The sequence below is a fragment of the Pseudophryne corroboree genome, chromosome 6 (assembly GCF_028390025.1).
Source record: "Pseudophryne corroboree isolate aPseCor3 chromosome 6, aPseCor3.hap2, whole genome shotgun sequence".
NCBI lineage: Eukaryota > Metazoa > Chordata > Amphibia > Anura > Myobatrachidae > Pseudophryne > Pseudophryne corroboree.
In genome coordinates this window covers 843,527,298-843,546,255 of record NC_086449.1, presented here as the reverse complement: position 1 = coordinate 843,546,255, position 18,958 = coordinate 843,527,298, and the positions used below count along the sequence as shown (strand labels likewise).

At 48.7% G+C, this 18,958-nt stretch overlaps 1 protein-coding gene across 3 annotated transcripts in view; it reads left to right on the top strand.

Moving 5' to 3' along the window:
• Positions 1-18,958, top strand: part of PTPRO (protein tyrosine phosphatase receptor type O) — a 698,190-nt gene that overhangs the window by 645,070 nt on the left and 34,162 nt on the right. For all 3 annotated transcript variants that reach the window (XR_010179771.1, XM_063929453.1, XM_063929452.1), the window contains 2 exons: positions 3,134-3,269; positions 15,108-15,227. Coding sequence is in view for 2 of the 3 variants with exons in the window: in XM_063929453.1 (XP_063785523.1) it covers positions 3,134-3,269; positions 15,108-15,212 (241 nt within the window). In the remaining variant the exon portion in view is untranslated. The remainder of the gene's footprint in view (positions 1-3,133; positions 3,270-15,107; positions 15,228-18,958) is intronic.

The window sequence follows — 18,958 nt, the reverse complement described above, 5'->3', positions numbered from 1 at the left end:
GTCACTGGTCAGTCACACTGGCAGTGGCACTCCTGCAGCAAAAAAAGTGTGCACTGTTTAATTTTAATAATAATATGTACTCCTGGCTCCTGCTATAACCTATAACTGGCACTGCAGTGCTCCCCAGTCTCCCCCACAATTATAAGATGTGTGAGCTGAGCACAGTCAGATACGAGTGTTTAACTTTTTCAGGCAATCACAATATAGTATACTATACTACTAACTATACTGGTGGTCAGTGTGGTCAGGTCACTGGTCAGTCACACTGGCAGTGGCACTCCTGCAGCAAAAGTGTGCACTGTTTAATTTTAATAATAATATGTACTCCTGGCTCCTGCTATAACCTATAACTGGCACTGCAGTGCTCCCCAGTCTCCCCCACAATTATAAGATGTGTGAGCTGAGCACAGTCAGATATATACATAGATGATGCAGCACACTGGGCTGAGCAGTGCACACAGATATGGTATGTGACTGAGTCACTGTGTATCGTTTTTTTCAGGCAGAGAACGGATATATTAAATAAAACTGCACTGTCTGGTGGTCACTGTGGTCAGTCACTAGTAAACTCTGCACTCTCTACAGTTCTACAGTACTCCTAAGCTCCAGTAAATCAGGTCAATCTCTCTCTCTCTCTTCTAATCTAAATGGAGAGGACGCCAGCCACGTCCTCTCCCTATCAATCTCAATGCACGTGTGAAAATGGCGGCGACGCGCGGCTCCTTATATAGAATCCGAGTCTCGCGAGAATCCGACAGCGTCATGATGACGTTCGGGCGCGCTCGGGTTAACCGAGCAAGGCGGGAAGATCCGAGTCGCTCGGACCCGTGAAAAAAAACATGAAGTTCGTGCGGGTTCGGATTCAGAGAAACCGAACCCGCTCATCTCTAGTTTCAAGTAGGGCGGTTTCTCCTTTTTCTGCAAGCAGCTGGGGATGTAGGCTCCATAAAAGTCCAGATTTCGGCCTTATCCATTTTCTTCCAGTAACAAATGGCTTCCTTCCCTGAGGTTCAGACTTTCTTGAAATGGATTCTGCACATCCAGCCTCCCTTTGTGCCTCCACGGCACCTTGGGATCTTAATGTGGTGCTACAGTTCCTGCAGTCGGATTAGTTTGAGCCTTTACAGGAGGATGATGTCAAGTTTCTTACTTGGAAGGCGGTCACACTGTTGGCATTAGCATCTGCTAGACGTGTGTCAGAATTGGGGGCATTGTCCTGCAAGAGCCCCTACTTGATTTTCCATAAAGATAGAGCTGAGCTCAGGATGCGTCAGCTATTGGTTGAGTCGGCTTTTCATATCAACCAACCTATTGTGGTGCCAGTGGCTACTGACTCCTCAATTACCTCAAAGTCCTTGGATGTTGTGAGGGCTTTAAAGATTTATGTGAAGAAAACTTCTCGTCACAGAAAATTGGATGCTCTGTTTGTCTTTTATGATCCCCATAAGGTGGGGTGTCCTGCTTCTAAGCAGACGATTTCTCGCTGGATCAGGTTTACTATCCAGCATGCTTATTCTACGGCAGGATTGCCATGTCCAGAATCTGTTAGGGCCCACTCTACTCATAAAGTGGGTTCTTGCTGGGCGGCTGCCCGGGGTGTCTCGGCTTTACTGCTATGCAGAGCGGCTACTTGGTCAGAGTCGAACATGTTTGCTAAGTTCTACAAGTTCGATACTTTGGCCTCTCAGGACCTTCGGTTTGGTCAATCGGTTCTGTAGGAGCCTCCGCGCTCTCCCTCCCGTACTGGGAGCTTTGGGTCATCCCCATGGTACTAATGTAGACCCCAGCATCCTCTCAATAGGATTTTAATTACCTACCGGTAAATCCTTTTCTCGTAGTCCATAGAGGATGCTGGGCGCCCGCCCAGCGCTTCATTTTCCTGCAGTTGTTACTTGGTAAGTACTGTTGTTCAGCCGTTGCTGACTTTTTTCAAGCTGCTTAGCTTGGTTTTCTGTTAGTGGTGAGATTCACAACAGCTCACCACTATCTGTGTATTTCCTTCTCTCGAAGTTGTCTGTCTCCTCGGGCACAGTTTCTAGACTAAGTCTGGTAGGAGGGGCATAGAGGGAGGAACCAGCCCACACTATTAAACTCATAAAGTGCCCATGGCTCCCAAGGGACCCGTCTATACCCCATGGTACTAATGTGGACCCCAGCATTCTCTACGGAATACGAGAAAAGGATTTACCGGTAGGTAATTAAAATCTTATTTGTTTCCCCCAGCACCCTGAATGATAGCAGTAACCAGATTTAAATCCTACACAATATCTTAGAATCCTATTAACATTATAGTTTTTTCACTGGTATGCTGCCCTGGGCTTTCTGGCTTATGCTGATTTTTGGGGTGCCACGCCCTGAACCTAGATATAGCGCTAGGGACCCCCAATATATACAGAGAGGCCTTGATGCGGCTTGGGGGCTTATACATACATTTGCGCAGATATATGTAACCAAGATCTCTGAATTCTAATATTGTGTGGGATTTAAATCTGGTTACTGCTATCATTCAGGATGCCTGGATTGGGGAAATCCAACGAATTAGAAATTCTTGTTTTGACAATTTTCATCCCAAAAATTGTGAGGAATGCCGCGTCAGGGATTTTTCACATGATGTTTTTTGCCTATTCCCCGCCCATAGTCGATCATCGTTGTCCACCAATCAGTGGCTAGGCATTTGCAGAATAGTGAATCGGGCCATAGATGTGAGGCCCACATTACAAGGTTGGTATTACTATTCCCTCAGGTGTCTGTGTCATTTGCACACCCGCAGCTATAAATCAGGCCCATGTCCCACGAAATACACCAGAGAGAATATTACGTTTCATTCTGTACATAGGACACTAAGAGTCGCCTTTTACATTGTCCATTCTTTGCATTACTACAATATTTTGAGACTAAAGGATATATCTACCAAGCGGAAGCTTTTGAAAGCCACCACGTCTCACTTTGTTTATCTGGAAAATTTAAAGCGTCACGAGTATCGGGTGCAACACCCTGTGCGTTACACCCAATATTAGGGCCACTCTAAATTTTATGGTCAATTCTGTTGAGAAGCGATGTCTTATGACAGTAAATATACCCCTAAGAGTCTTGGCTCCAGGATATTAATGGTACCCTCCTGTTATTGTTTCAGTGCTGGTGTTGGGCGGACAGGAACCTTCATAGCTCTGGATCGTCTGATGCAGCACATTCACGATCATGAATTTGTAGATGTTTTAGGTCTTGTGGGTGAACTTCGCTCTTACAGGATGTGTATGGTGCAGACAGAGGTGAGTGTATGATAAATGGTCGTTCTACAGGAAAACACGCAATTGTATTAGGGGTAAAATATCTATTATAGATACAGATCCATAAATCAGATTTCTCGTCCACTGATTATTGCTAGTTTCTTTGATTATGGTTATGACCGGCAGGGGCGGATCCAGGAAAAATGACCGGGGGGGGGGGGGGGCTGGCATCTTGTGCACACCTTTGGCGTGCGGTCCCATGATGGTGCGCGTGACCTCACAACAAGGGCATGACCTAGCAACAAGGGTCATGGCCTCAAAGGGAATGTCATATTCGTAAGACGGGAAGAGGGTGACAGGAGAGAGAGGGTGATGGGTTTATAGTGTCGCACGGGAGAGGCGGTGGGTGATGGAGACATAGTGGGAGACGGAGAGGCAGTGGGTGACAGAGAGAGGGTGACAGTGAGAGGCAGTGTGGGTAACATCGGGGAAAGGGTGGCAAGGAAAAAGTGGGTGATGCCAGGAGGAGGTGGCAGTGGGTAACAAGGAGATGGGGACAGGGAGAGGCAGTGGGTACCTAAAGTCTCTGTAGAAGCAGGTGTTATGATTCCCGTACTCCAGACCAGAGGTGATCTTATGGCAGAGGTCTGAGTACTGGGAAGATATGCTGGTTGTGGGAGCAGGAGAGCCTAGTAACCCCTGGCGCCCTAACTCCGTTGTCTCGCCCGTGTTATCAGAAATCCCCTGCGAGACTATGGTTGCTTGAGCCCATGGCAGCCGCGTTCGAAGGGCGGATTATGTCTGCCCAACCCCGATGCCCCCGCAGGTCTTAATGGGAGACAAAGGGAAATCCGAGACAGGGTGATAACAAGGGGCCCTCTGACTAAGCAACCAGGCCAGGGGTTACAAGCTAACTAACTTAAACCAAAGGTATGTGCGGACTAGCCGCCAGGGAAAAGGACAACCAAAGATCCACTGATCCGTTACTCCTATCCAGCACCGCTGGATACCAGAGTGGATCTGTGGGAGCGGAATCCTCCGCAAAAGCTCCAGAACACAAATAAACTAAATAATAAACAGTAAGCGGACAAGCCGCAACACACGGCTGCGCCGCGACTCACGAACACCACAGGATGTTAAAGGTGCTCGGTCAGACTCCAGGAATAGATGACAAACTTCCGAGTACAGGATCACTGAGGACAGGAACAACCGGATTGAGCAGGACTGGAAACTCTCTGTAGCTGACACAGGCAAACAGGAAGCTATCACCGGCGTCTGTAAGAAGTCCTGAGAGTGCCTTTATTCAGGAACCCTCCAATCAGGATCCAGACAAGGTAATCTCAGGTAATGCCGTGCAGCTTGCATGCTGCACGGCCAGCACACCAAAATATAATTAGAACAGACCCAGCAACGGGGAACGCGGCCGAACGTGGCGTCCCCGTTGCTAAGGTCAGAGCGGCTCCGTGCGCCCGGCGTCTAGCGTTGCCAGGGAGCCGGCGGCTGTACGCGCACGGCGTCCCTGGTTGCTAGGCGCCGGGCCGCACCGACGAGCGGACCCCGGCGCCTAACAGTCCCCCCCCCTTGAGGAGGGGTCAAGGAACCCCTAAAGCCAGGTTTCTGAGGAAATTCTCGAAAAAATGCCCTTTTGAGCCTCGGGGCATGAAGATCCTCATCCAGGACCCAAGACCTTTCCTCTGGCCCATAACCTCTCCAATGTACCAAAAAATAAAGCCGACCCCGGGACAACTTGGAATCGAGAACCTTCTCCACCAAGAACTCCTGCTGACCCTGTACATTTATTGGTGATCTCCCCTGAGATATTTTACGAGGAAATCTACTAGACGAAACATATGGTTTCAGCAATGAGCAATGGAAGGTATTTCCGATCCGCAAAGTTTTTGGTAAACGTAACCGGAAAGCAACTGGATTGACTTTTTTGATAATGTGAAATGGTCCAATAAATCTAGGACCCAATCTGGCTGAGGTTTGTCGAAGTTTAATGTTGCGAGTCGACAACCACACCCTGTCTCCTACTTTAAAAGTGCACGGCCGCCGGAGCCTGTCAGAAAATTTTTTTTCCCGGAATGCTGCTTTTCTGAGAGCCAGGTGCACTTTTCTCCAAATAAGTTTAAGATGAGAGGTCAGGGCCAGAGAGGAGACAGAGGAATGTTGAAAAAATGAATTAGCTCTGGGGTGAAAACCAAAAACTGCAAAAAATGGAGACACATTGGTGGAGGAATGACAGGCATTATTATAAGCAAACTCCGCCAATGGAAGAAACTCAGACCAGTCATTTTGGAGTTTGGCCGAGTACAAACGCAAATATTGTTTTAGAGATTGGTTAACTCGCTCAGTCTGCCCATTGGACTGGGGATGATAGCCGGACGTTAAAGATAATTTCATCTTTAACGAAGCACAAAAAGACTTCCAAAATTGTGCAATGAATTGTGGACCCCGATCAGAAACAATATCAGTGGGTAAGCCATGGAGTCTGAAAACATGGCGGAGGAACAAGACTGCCAATCCCTGGGCAGATGGCAATCGGGGAAGAGCAATGAAATGGGCCATTTTGCTAAAACGGTCCACTACCACCCATATGACTCGGCATCCGGCTGACAGAGGGAGGTCCACCACAAAATCCATGGAGATATGCGACCATGGCCTAAGAGGAACATTCAAGGGCATAAGTTGACCTATAGGCAAAGAACGGGGAACTTTATGCTGTGCACAGACCTGACACGAAAAAACAAACTCTTTAATGTCTTTGGAAAGACCAGGCCACCATACTGAGCGGGAGACTAATTCCAAAGTCTTAGCGATTCCCGGATGCCCGGCAACTTTGCTATCATGAAACTCCGTCAAAACAGTTGCTCTCAAAAACTCAGGGACAAAAAGACGACCAGCAGGAGTATTTCCAGGAGCTTGATGTTGAAGCAGCTTTAACTGGGTAAATACATCCTGTGTGAGGCCTGCCCGAATGACTGAAGACGGAAGTATGGGAGTAACAGGACTGTTGTCTTGAACTGGAAGAAAACTGCGTGACAGGGCATCTGCCTTAGTATTCTTGGAACCTGGCCTGAAGGTGATAATAAATTTGAAACGAGTAAAAAATAAAGCCCAACGAGCCTGCCGGGCATTCAGTCGTTTAGCTGATTCAATGTATTGAAGATTTTTGTGATCAGTCAAAACTGAAATGGTATGAGTCGCTCCTTCAAGCCAATGCCTCCACTCCTCGAAAGCCCATTTAATAGCCAGCAATTCCCGGTTACCAACATCGTAGTTGGATTCTGCAGATGAGAATTTCCTGGACATAAAGGCACAAGGATGTAATTCAAGGGAATCCGGATCCTTCTGAGAAAGGATAGCCCCTACTCCAACCTCCGAGGCATCAACCTCAACCATGAAAGGCAATTCTGGGTTGGGATGTCTAAGGACAGGGGCTGAGACAAAGGCTTGTTTCAAGGCCTGAAAAGATAACTCAGCTTCACGTGACCAATTGGTAGGATCTGCTCCCTTCTTAGTCAGTGCCACAATGGGAGCAACTAGGTCAGAGAAAGAGTGAATAAATCTTCTATAGTAGTTCGCAAACCCTAAAAAGCGCTGAATTGCTTTTAAGTTGGTGGGTTGCGCCCAACTAAGGATGGCTTGGAGCTTCTTTGGTTCCATACGGAATCCCCGAGGGGAAATAATGTACCCTAAAAAGGATACCTCCGTGACATGAAATTCACACTTCTCCAGCTTGGCATATAGGTGATTTTCACGTAATTTCTTTAGAACCTGACGCACCTGGGTAACATGTTGTTCTACAGAGTCAGAATATATCAAAATATCGTCTAAGTAGACTACAACGAATCTTCCAAGAAATTCACGGAGCACATCGTTAATGAGATCCTGGAAAACTGCCGGAGCGTTAGACAGGCCAAATGGCATAACCAGATACTCATAGTGGCCTGACTGAGTACTGAATGCCGTTTTCCACTCATCCCCTGACTTGATTCTGATGAGGTTATATGCTCCTCTCAGGTCAATCTTAGAAAAAATCACAGCCGAACGTAGCTGATCAAAGAGGACAGAGATCAGCGGCAGAGGGTAAGTATTCTTTACTGAGATTTTATTCAAAGCTCTAAAGTCAATGCAGGGTCTGAGTGAACCATCCTTCTTCTCTACGAAGAAGAAACCTGCACTTAAAGGGGATTTAGATGGCCTGATAAATCCTTTCCCAAGGCTTTCTTTCACATACTCATTCATGGCCACAGTTTCAGGACCAGACAATGCATATAACCTTCCTTTAGGCAACGTGGCACCAGGAATTAGCTCAATGGCACAATCATAAGGCCTATGGGGAGGCAGAATATCCGCATTGCCCTTGGAAAATACATCAACAAAATCCTGGTATTCCCCAGGAATGGGTGCGGGAACGGCGGCAGCTACTCGGATAGGAAGCGTAATACATTCTTTATTACAGATGGTACCCCATTGTAAGATCTCCCCCGACTGCCAATCAATGATGGGATTATGAAAGGCCAGCCAAGGGTGACCCAGAACCACAGGAACTGCTGGACAATGGGTAAGGAAAAACTCAATCTTTTCAGAATGCAGAGCTCCTACCGAGAGTAAAACAGGAGGTGTGCATAGAGAAATAACCCCATTGGACAAGGGACTCCCATCTAAACCATGCATGGTGACACACCTACCCAAGGTTAACTGAGGAATACCTAAGGCCTTGGCCCATGTTAAATCCATAAAGTTCCCTGCAGCTCCACTGTCCACAAAAGCAGAGACCGAGGAACAGAGGCTGCCAAAGGAAACTTTAGCAGGAACCAACAGTGAATTATTTGAGGAGATAAGCTGCAGACCAAAGTGAACCCCCTCACAACTCACTTGGTCAGGAAGTTTCCCGACTTGTTCGGACAACTACGGGCAAAATGTCCCTTACCTCCACAGTATAAACAAAGACCAGAATTTTGCCTCCTGGTTCTTTCTTCAGGAGACAATTTGGAAAGACCTATCTGCATAGGCTCCTCCATGTCTACAGGAATGGAAAGAACACAAGGAGTAGACCCGACAGATGCCCCTTTTTCAGCCCTCCGCTCTCTGAGCCGACGATCTATCTTAATAGAGAGCTCCATGAGTTTATCGAGAGTCTCAGGAGCGGGATACTGAAGGAGACTGTCTTTTATAGATTCAGATAAGCCGAGGCGAAACTGACTGCGTAGGGCTGGGTCATTCCATCCACAGTCGTTCGACCAACGGCGAAACTCCGTACAATAACTCTCTGCGGGATTCCTACCCTGTCTAAGAGCACGCAACTGACTCTCAGCGGACGCCTCTCTATCAGGGTCGTCATACAATAGCCCTAAAGATTTTAAAAAGGCGTCTACAGACGATAAGGCCGGATCGTCTGTCTTTAAACCAAAAGCCCAGGTCTGAGGATCCCCCTGAAGCAGAGAAATAATAATTCCAACCCGCTGAGCCTCCGTACCTGAGGAGACTGGTCTTAAACGAAAATAAAGTTTACAAGACTCTTTAAAATTAAAAAACTGTTTTCTATCCCCAGAAAAACGGTCAGGCAGATGCATTTTTGGTTCAGGGATGACCCTCGGGGAAGTCCGTAACAGATCTTCCTGTGACCTCACCCGGAGGGACAGATCCTGAACCATCTGAGTAAGTTCTTGAATCTGACTAACTAGAAGCTGGCCAGGATTTGGCCCAACACCGGCGGGATTCATGAGGCCGACAAAATCTCCCAACTGAATAAGTGAAAAAAAAGATTAACTCCTGTTAATTTAAATTTTTTTTTCTTTTGTCTGGCCGGTGATAATGTTATGATTCCCGTACTCCAGACCAGAGGTGATCTTATGGCAGAGGTCTGAGTACTGGGAAGATATGCTGGTTGTGGGAGCAGGAGAGCCTAGTAACCCCTGGCGCCCTAACTCCGTTGTCTCGCCCGTATTATCAGAAATCCCCTGCGAGACTATGGTTGCTTGAGCCCATGGCAGCCGCGTTCGAAGGGCGGATTATGTCTGCCCAACCCCGATGCCCCCGCAGGTCTTAATGGGAGACAAAGGGAAATCCGAGACAGGGTGATAACAAGGGGCCCTCTGACTAAGCAACCAGGCCAGGGGTTACAAGCTAACTAACTTAAACCAAAGGTATGTGCGGACTAGCCGCCAGGGAAAAGGACAACCAAAGATCCACTGATCCGTTACTCCTATCCAGCACCGCTGGATACCAGAGTGGATCTGTGGGAGCGGAATCCTCCGCAAAAGCTCCAGAACACAAATAAACTAAATAATAAACAGTAAGCGGACAAGCCGCAACACACGGCTGCGCCGCGACTCACGAACACCACAGGATGTTAAAGGTGCTCGGTCAGACTCCAGGAATAGATGACAAACTTCCGAGTACAGGATCACTGAGGACAGGAACAACCGGATTGAGCAGGACTGGAAACTCTCTGTAGCTGACACAGGCAAACAGGAAGCTATCACCGGCGTCTGTAAGAAGTCCTGAGAGTGCCTTTATTCAGGAACCCTCCAATCAGGATCCAGACAAGGTAATCTCAGGTAATGCCGTGCAGCTTGCATGCTGCACGGCCAGCACACCAAAATATAATTAGAACAGACCCAGCAACGGGGAACGCGGCCGAACGTGGCGTCCCCGTTGCTAAGGTCAGAGCGTCTCCGTGCGCCCGGCGTCTAGCGTTGCCAGGGAGCCGGCGGCTGTACGCGCACGGCGTCCCTGGTTGCTAGGCGCCGGGCCGCACCGACGAGCGGACCCCGGCGCCTAACAGCAGGAGGGAGTAGTGAGACATTTGTAGTGAGGTTTACAGAGGCATGAAGGGAAAGTATCACTGGGGAAACAGACCGAAGAAAACATGGGAGCTTAACACAATAACTGAGAGGAGAGGGAACAAGGGAGAGAGTGAGAGAGAGAGGGGGGGGAGGGGGGGAGGGGGGGAGGCAGGGGCTCCTGATCCCAGCAAACAGCCTAATATATCCTAAGAATTAATAAAGTACAAGTGCATCCTGGCGCTGCAACTTAGTGCCCAGGTAAATATATATATATATATATATATATATATATATATATATATACCAGCAGTATGTGTGTATATACATTATGTATGTGTATATACATTATGTATGTGTATATAGAGATATATATATCTCTATCTACATACATACATATATAAATCTATTTATGTGGCTGCAGCAGAGAAGCTAGTAAGTGCTGCCCACTTCCCTCTCCTGAAACCCACCCACTGACCTACTGCCCATGAGGGCTGCTGCTGCCCCTCCAAGTCCAGGTGCTGACAAGTCGCCTGCATGATTCATGTACGGGCCGAGCCAAGCACCAGCGGCTGCCGGTCAGTCGCGGACCGGGGAGGAGAGAGAAGGGGAAAGCCTCTCCTCCGAGTCTTCCGGCTTTACTACAGCCGGCTGCAGAGTACTGTAATGAGTCACTGACTCATTAGTACTGCTGCCGCCGCCACTAGGCCCTTCATCGCGGTGGGTGCCAGCGGACTGCACCATCTGCGCCGACACTTCTTTTTTCAAGGGACTGCTGGTTTTTTGTTTTTTTTTAAGTGCCAGGCATGACAGGGGAAGCACAGGCCCGTGAGCAGACGCCCACCCCAGCCCCCTGAATCTGCCACTAATGACCAGAATGGAGCAAAACCACAAACACATACTGTATGTCAAGTACAAGACAGTTGACATCTGTCCTCAACAGAATGGAACAGAACAAATTCATGGTGTCCAAGGATGCATACTTGCATGTTCCAATCTTGGTGGGGTCAACAATTTTTTCCAGATTTGTGGTTTAGTCCCTTTACTTCCTGTTTTGGGCCCTTTGTCAGTAGCTGATGAGTTGTCTCCAAACCAAAGTGAGTTCACTAGTTCTTCCTATTTGTCCCCAATCTGCTGGGCTCTCCTGGTCAGTGTTCACCTGTAGGGGTGGGGACAGGCTGCTATTCTTTTATGGGGAAAACCTCTAAGAAGTCAATCAGACAGTCTCACTGTAATGATATCAACAATCATGGAGGCACAAAAAGCGTACTTGCAACCAAATAAAAAATGTTCCAGCAGCACCAGCATTGTTCCCCCAGGGGAGGGTACTTGGAGGGTGATTGTTTCAGCAGGCACATCCTGCACCCAGGATTGTCTCAGCCAGGCATATCTCAACAGATTGTGGACAGATGAGGTTAGTGAGATATAAACCAAGGATCCATAGATATTTCTTGTAGGTGCACTATTGTCCCATTGGTCATCTTTGGTGTCATAGTGCTATTGGTGGTACCGAACGACCAGAACATGGATTATCAGAATGTCCAGACAACAGGAACATATTTTATGATTTACATGTTTTTAATGTATCACTGTAGGCTGACTCACAGAAACATAGGAGAAGAAAATACTGATTTATGGGCACTTACTACACTGATTTCTATGTATATTGTAAATAATTCCACATCTAATGCACTATGAGTGGTGCCGCTTGCTTCTCCTCTTATTCTTATTTCTCCCTCCTCTCTCCTGGTTATAACTCTTCCTAACTACAACAGCCAGACCACGCTCCGTTGATGACTATATCTCCCATGTCACCAATGTGGGCGCATCACTATTATTATTATTGTCTGTCTGAAGATTTGTAGAGAGGTGGAGAGTATGATAGGGATAGGCAGATAGTTCCAGAGGTAGAGAGCAGCCCTGGAAATTATTGAAGGGGAGAGTAATCATTTGGGAGGATAGACGTCATGCAGTTGTAGAGAGAAGAGTGCGGGCGGGAGTGTGAAGGGAAATGAGGTCAGAGATGTAAGGAGAGGATGAGACGGGCAGCTGCACTGAGAATAGATTGGACTGGAGGCAGGGAGGCCAGGTAGGAGGAGGTAAAGGTAGTCCAATCTGGAGATAACCACTGAGTGGATGAGGGTCTTTGTAGCATCCAGGGTGAAAAAGGGTCTTATCAGATATTTCTGAGATGGAAACAGCAGGACTGGGAAAGGTACTGAATGTGTGGTTTGAAGCACAGGGAGGCATCAAGGATAGCTCCAAGACAGATCATTGGGGGTCTAGGGGAGATGGGTGTGCTGTCAAAAGGTAATGACATTGTGGTAAGTGAGGTTGTGCAGGAGGGTGAGTAGATTATAAGATCATTCTAAAGGGCGATATTGGCAGCGGCGGGGACTCGGCAGGGTGCCGGCATCGGCAAGGGCAAGGGGGGGGCGGCGGGGGTGAACGATGTGCTGTCGTTGACGAGGACCTCCCTCGTCTGTACATGTTCAGATGAGGGAGGGTGTCGTTAATGACACATGGGTGCGAGCATTGTTAACGATAATGAGTGTACACACTAGGCGCTGTCTGAGCGATATTGTTCAAAATATCGCCTAGTGTGCATGGGACTTTAGGCATGTTAAGTTTAAGAAAGCCCTAGGATATCCAAGAAGAGATAGCAGAGAGACAGTTTGAGATATGAGTGAGGAGAGAGGGGGGGAAAGGTTAGGGGAACAAGAGGTAGATCGGAGTGTCATCAGCATATAGATGATAATGGAGGCCAAAAGAGCTGATGAGCTCATCTAAACAGTATGTATAAAGAGAGAACAGGAGAGGTCCAACAACAGAAGCTTGGGGGACACCTACTGGTAGTGGAAGTGGAGGAGAAGTGGAGTCATGAGAGCAGACAAAGAATGCTAGAGAGGTAGGAGGACAACCAGGAGAGTACAGTATCATGCAGACTGAGAGAGTGACGTATTTGCAGGAGAGGTGGTCCAAAATGTCAAAACCAGCAGAGAGGTCAAGGAGAATGAGCAGATAGTAGTGGCCCTTGGATTTGCAAGGAGGTCATTGCTGACTTAATTTAGGCAGTTTCTATGGAGTGACTGAAATGGGTCAAGCATGGAGTGGGTGGATAGAAAGGATGTAAGGTTGTTGTAGACAATCTGCTCAAGGAGTTTGGAGGCAAAGGGGAGGAGAGAGATGGGGCAGTAATTAGAGTTTCAGGAAAAAAAAATGTTTTTTTAAGACTGGGAGACAAGAGCATACTTGATGAGAGTAAGAGCTTGAAGAGATGGGCAAAATGAGAAAAGGCAACAAGAGAGTGAGCTGAGGAGGTATGGGGTATAGGGTCAAGGGAGCAGGTGAAGTGGGGGTAGAGTAGGGCAGATTTGGTCAAATGGATGGGTAGAGGCAGGCTAGGAAAGAAGGGGATAGTGTAGCAAGGGTCTGGTGGTATGTGATATCTTGACAAGTGGATTCACTTTTAATTGTGTAGTGGGTGGTGAAGTCAAGGGCAAAGAGTGAGGAGGGGAGATAGTGTGGGAAGAGGAGGGAGATGAAAGTGGTGAAGAGATCATGGGCATTTTAGGACTGGGATATACAAGGTCTGACAATTACGTTTGTGAACTCATCGCGCTAAAAGTGCTACATACAGGACGTCATTGCAGAATATCACTGTGGTCGCCTTCAAAGTATTTCCCTTGGGAAGCTATGCAATGATGCCAGCGCCTAGTCCGCCCTTCAAAACTATTTTGGAACTGCTTTTGTGGAATGGCCGTCAGAGCTATCGCTGTATTACTCCTGATGTCATCACAATGCCTTCCTTTCATTACAGTAATTGTGGGCTAAATCCAGAGAATAGGGGGGGTGTTCAACAATTTGTATACTAGCTAAACACTCCCTCACAGACCGCGCCGTGTGAGCAGGTGCATTGTCGTGACGCAAGATCCATGAGTTGTCAAAAAGTTTGTATCGTTTCCGTCTAACTTTGTCACATAGCCTTTTCAGTGGAGGTAATCACGAGACCACATGTTGGTTCCAGCGGTCACAATGCCGACGCCAGAATCCCGTCAGGTGGAGACATCCCGCCGCCGGAATACCAGCGCCACAGGCTTTTCTCCCCCTGTGGGTGTCCACGACAACAATAGAGGGAGAATAGATCATAGGAGCTTTCTGGCGCTCGCCCCGCTGCCGTCATACTGGTGGCCGGGATCCCGCTGCACGTATTCCCTTTTTCAGTACTTCCAAATCCTAAACTTGATTGACTGTTTGCCAATGTTCACTTTACTTCTTACGATTTTCACGCACAATTTGAAAAACGTTTGCAATATTTCCTTCAGTTCTGCTCGTTGCTGGACATCCTATATCTATTTGTCAGTGACACTTTCTCTTCCCTCAGAAAAATGTTTCACCCACTTGTAAAGTACTGTTTCCTTCATAGCATTATCCACGAAAACTTGCAGAGGTTTCTGACTTCGCTTCCCCTCTTTCCAAGTTTAATAAGAAATGTAATGTTCTTTCGTTGCTCTAATTCAAGCTCCAACATTCTCTCAATGTTACACCAAAACACAGACAATAATAGATGCAACTCAGGAGAATACTGCCGTAGATCAACAACAACACAGCTGTGAAACGCTGATATGCCAACGTCATCAAATCATACTGAAGTTTGTCCATTGCTGCCATAGCAAGCACGCGGTGTCGAGTAATTGTCAGATGAGATAGAGGTATAGATTGATAGACATTTATACTGTGGTGTAATTTGCTGGTTCACTAGGCCTGCACCTACCTGCTCCTCCCCAATCCTCCGCCAAAACTTACATCAGACAACGGCGCCATAGTACGAATTTCAGCCATTGACGGCTCCCTCATTAGTACAGCAAGTGTTGTATGCACTGTAGCAGTGGTGAGACGGGCTACAATGCTCCCGTCTCCTGAGATGTCCAGCGGGCAACTAGAAATAGGGAAATGAATTACCTGTCGTGTTGTCGCTAACGATTGTGTGACGCTCTGTTTATTCTTTGCATCTGACCCCAGAATGTAGAAGAAACATCTATTTCAATCCATTTGTTGCGTATTTGAAAATCTTTTTTTTTTTTTCCAGGAACAATTTATTTTTATTCATCAATGTGTTCAATTAATGTGGAAAAAGAAAAAACAGCAGTTTCGGATCAGTGACGTTATTTATGAAAATGTCAGCAAGTCATAGAATGAATTCTGTCTTGTAAGTATTAAATATTCTCATTGGTTAAACACCATTTCATGCTAGTGACAATTGATGCAAATTAGAAGCGAGAACGTATTCAGCAACTTTCATCCTGTCTCTTTGGGGGAAGTTAGGGGTTTGGTTATGGTATTGGTGTAAGCAGGGGCGTAACTAGAACTTTTTGGGCCCCATAGCAAAATCTTGAGTGGGCCCCCATTGGCCCCAAGAGGTAAAATAAAACCCCCACACATTTGGAGCCCCGTATCATACACACACCCACCCTCTGCTGCCCCCTGCTGTAATGTAATGTATGAGGCAGGATAGTGGTGGTGTATGGGGCTCCAGCAGCCACGTATCATATACACACCCCCACCCTCTGCTGCCCCCTGCTGTAATGTAATGTATGAGGCAGGATAGTAGTGGTGTATGGGGCTCCAGCAGCCCCGTATCATATACACACCCTCTGCTGCCCCCTGCTGTAATGTAATATATGAGGCAGGATAGTGGTGGTGTATGAGGCTCCAGCAGCCCCGTATCATATACACACCCTCTGCTGCCCCCTGCTGTAATGTAATATATGAGGCAGGATAGTGGTGGTGTATGAGGCTCCAGCAGCCCCGTATCATATACACACCCTCTGCTGCCCCCTGCTGTAATGTAATGTATGAGGCAGGATAGTGGTGGTGTATGGGGCTCCAGCAGCCCCGTATCATTTACACACCCTCTGCTGCCCCCTGCTGTAATGTAATGTATGAGGCAGGATAGTGGTGGTGTATGGGGCTCCAGCAGCCCCGTATCATACACACAGCCACCCTCTGCTGCCCCCTGCTGTAATGTAATGTACGAGGCAGGATAGTGGTGGTGTATGGGGCTCCAGCAGCCACGTATCATATACACACCCCCACCCTCTGCTGCCCCCTGCTGTAATGTAATGTATGAGGCAGGATAGTGGTGGTGTATGGGGCTCCAGCAGCCACGTATCATACACCCCCACCCTCTTCTGCCCCCTGCTGTAATGTAATGTATGAGGCAGGATAGTGGTGGTGTATGGGGCTCCAGCAGCCCCGATTCATACACACCCCCACCCTCTGCTGCCCCCTGCTGTAATGTAATGTATGAGGCAGGATAGTGGTGGTGTATGGGGCTCCAGCAGCCCTGTATCATACACACCCACCCTCTGCTGCCCCCTGCTGTAATGTAATGTATGAGGCAGGATAGTGGTGGTGTATGGGGCTCCAGCAGCCCCGTATCATACACACACACCCTCTGCTGCCCCCTGCTGTAATGTAATGTATGAGGCAGGATAGTGGTGGTGTATGGGGCTCCAGCAGCCCCGTATCATACACCCCCACCCTCTGCTGCCCCCTGCTGTAATGTAATGTATGAGGCAGGATAAAGGTGGTGTATGGGGCTCCAGCAGCCCCGATTCATACACACCCCCACCCTCTGCTGCCCCCTGCTGTAATGTAATGTATGAGGCAGGATAGTGGTGGTGTATGGGGCTCCAGCAGCCCCGTATCATACACCCCCACCCTCTGCTGCCCCCTGCTGTAATGTATGAGGCAGGATAGAGGTGGTGTATGGGGCTCCAGCAGCCCTGTATCATACACACCCCCACCCTCTGCTGCCCCCTGCTGTAATGTAATGTATGAGGCAGGATAGTGGTGGTGTATGGGGCTCCAGCAGCCCCGTATCATACACACCCCCACCCTCTGCTGCCCCCTGCTGTAATGTAATGTATGAGGCAGGATAGTGGTGGTGTATGGGGCTCCAGCAGCCACGTATCATACACACCCCCACCCTCTGCTGCCCCCTGCTGTAATGTAATGTATGAGGCAGGATAGTGGTGGTGTATGGGGCTCCAGCAGCCCCGTATCATACACACCCCCACCCTCTGCTGCCCCCTGCTGTAATGTAATGTATGAGGCAGGATAGTGGTGGTGTATGGGGCTCCAGCAGCCCCGTATCATACACACCCCAACCCTCTGCTGCCCCCTGCTGTAATGTAATGTATGAGGCAGGATAGAGGTGGTGTATGGGGCTCCAGCAGCCCCGTATCATACACACACACCCTCTGCTGCCCCCTGCTGTAATGTAATGTATGATGCAGGATAGTGGTGGTGTATGGGGCTCCAGCAGCCCCGATTCATACACACCTCCACCCCATACTTGCCTACCTGACCCTCTCCATGAGGGAGAAAATGCTCTGTTCCTGGACTTTCCTGGTAATGTATGATTGCCATCACCTGTGGTGAAACACCTTTCTTATCAATTAACTAGCTCACCACAGGTGATGGCAATCATGCATTACCAGGAAAGTCCAGGAACAGAGCATTTTCTCCCTCATGGAGAGGGTCAGGTAGGCAAGTATGCTCCACCCTCTGCTGCCCCCTGCTGTAATGTAATGTATGAGGCAGGATAGTGGTGGTGTATGGGGCTCCAGCAGCCCCGTATCATACACACCCCCACCCTCTGCTGCCCCCTGCCGTAATGTAATGTATGAGGCAGGATAGTGGTGGTGTATGGGGCTCCAGCAGCCCCGTATCATACACACCCCCACCCTCTGCTGCCCCCTGCTGTAATGTAATGTATGAGGCAGGATAGTGGTGGTGTATGGGGCTCCAGCAGCCACGTATCATACACCCCCACCCTCTGCTGCCCCCTGCTGTAATGTAATGTATGAGGCAGGATAGTGGTGGTGTATGGGGCTCCAGCAGCCCCGTATCATACACACACCCCCACCCTCTGCTGCCCCCTGCTGTAATGTAATGTATGAGGCAGGATAGTGGTGGTGTATGGGGCTCCAGCAGCCACGTATCATACACCCCCACCCTCTGCTGCCCCCTGCTGTAATGTAATGTATGAGGCAGGATAGTGGTGGTGTATGGGGCTCCAGCAGCCCTGTATCATACACCCCCACCCTCTGCTGCCCCCTGCTGTAATGTAATGTATGAGGCAGGATAGTGGTGGTGTATGGGGCTCCAGCAGCCCCGTATCATACACACACCCCCACCCTCTGCTGCCCCCTGCTGTAATGTAATGTATGAGGCAGGATAGTGGTGGTGTATGGGGCTCCAGCAGCCACGTATCATACACCCCCACCCTCTGCTGCCCCCTGCTGTAATGTAATGTATGAGGCAGGATAGTGGTGGTGTATGGGGCTCCAGCAGCCCTGTATCATACACCCCCACCCTCTGCTGCCCCCTGCTGTAATGTAATGTATGAGGCAGGATAGTGGTGGTGTATGGGGCTCCAGCAGCCCCGTATCATACACACCCCCACCCTCTGCTGCCCCCTGCTGTAATGTAATGTATGAGGCAGGATAGTGGTGGTGTATGGGGCTCCAGCAGCCCTGTATCATACACACACCCACCCTCTGCTGCCCCCTGCTGTAATGTAATGTATGAGGCAGGATAGTGGTGGTGTATGGGGCTCCAGCAGCCCTGTATCATACACACCCCCACCCTCTGCTGCCCCCTGCTGTAATGTAATGTATGAGGCAGGATAGTGGTGGTGTATGGGGCTCCAGCAGCCCCGTATCATACACACCCCCACCCTCTGCTGCCCCCTGCTGTAATGTAATGTATGAGGCAGGATAGTGGTATTGTATGGGGCTCCAGCAGCCACGTATCATACACCCCCACCCTCTGCTGCCCCCTGCTGTAATGTAATGTATGAGGCAGGATAGTGGTGGTGTATGGGGCTCCAGCAGCCCCGTATCATACACACACCCCCACCCTCTGCTGCCC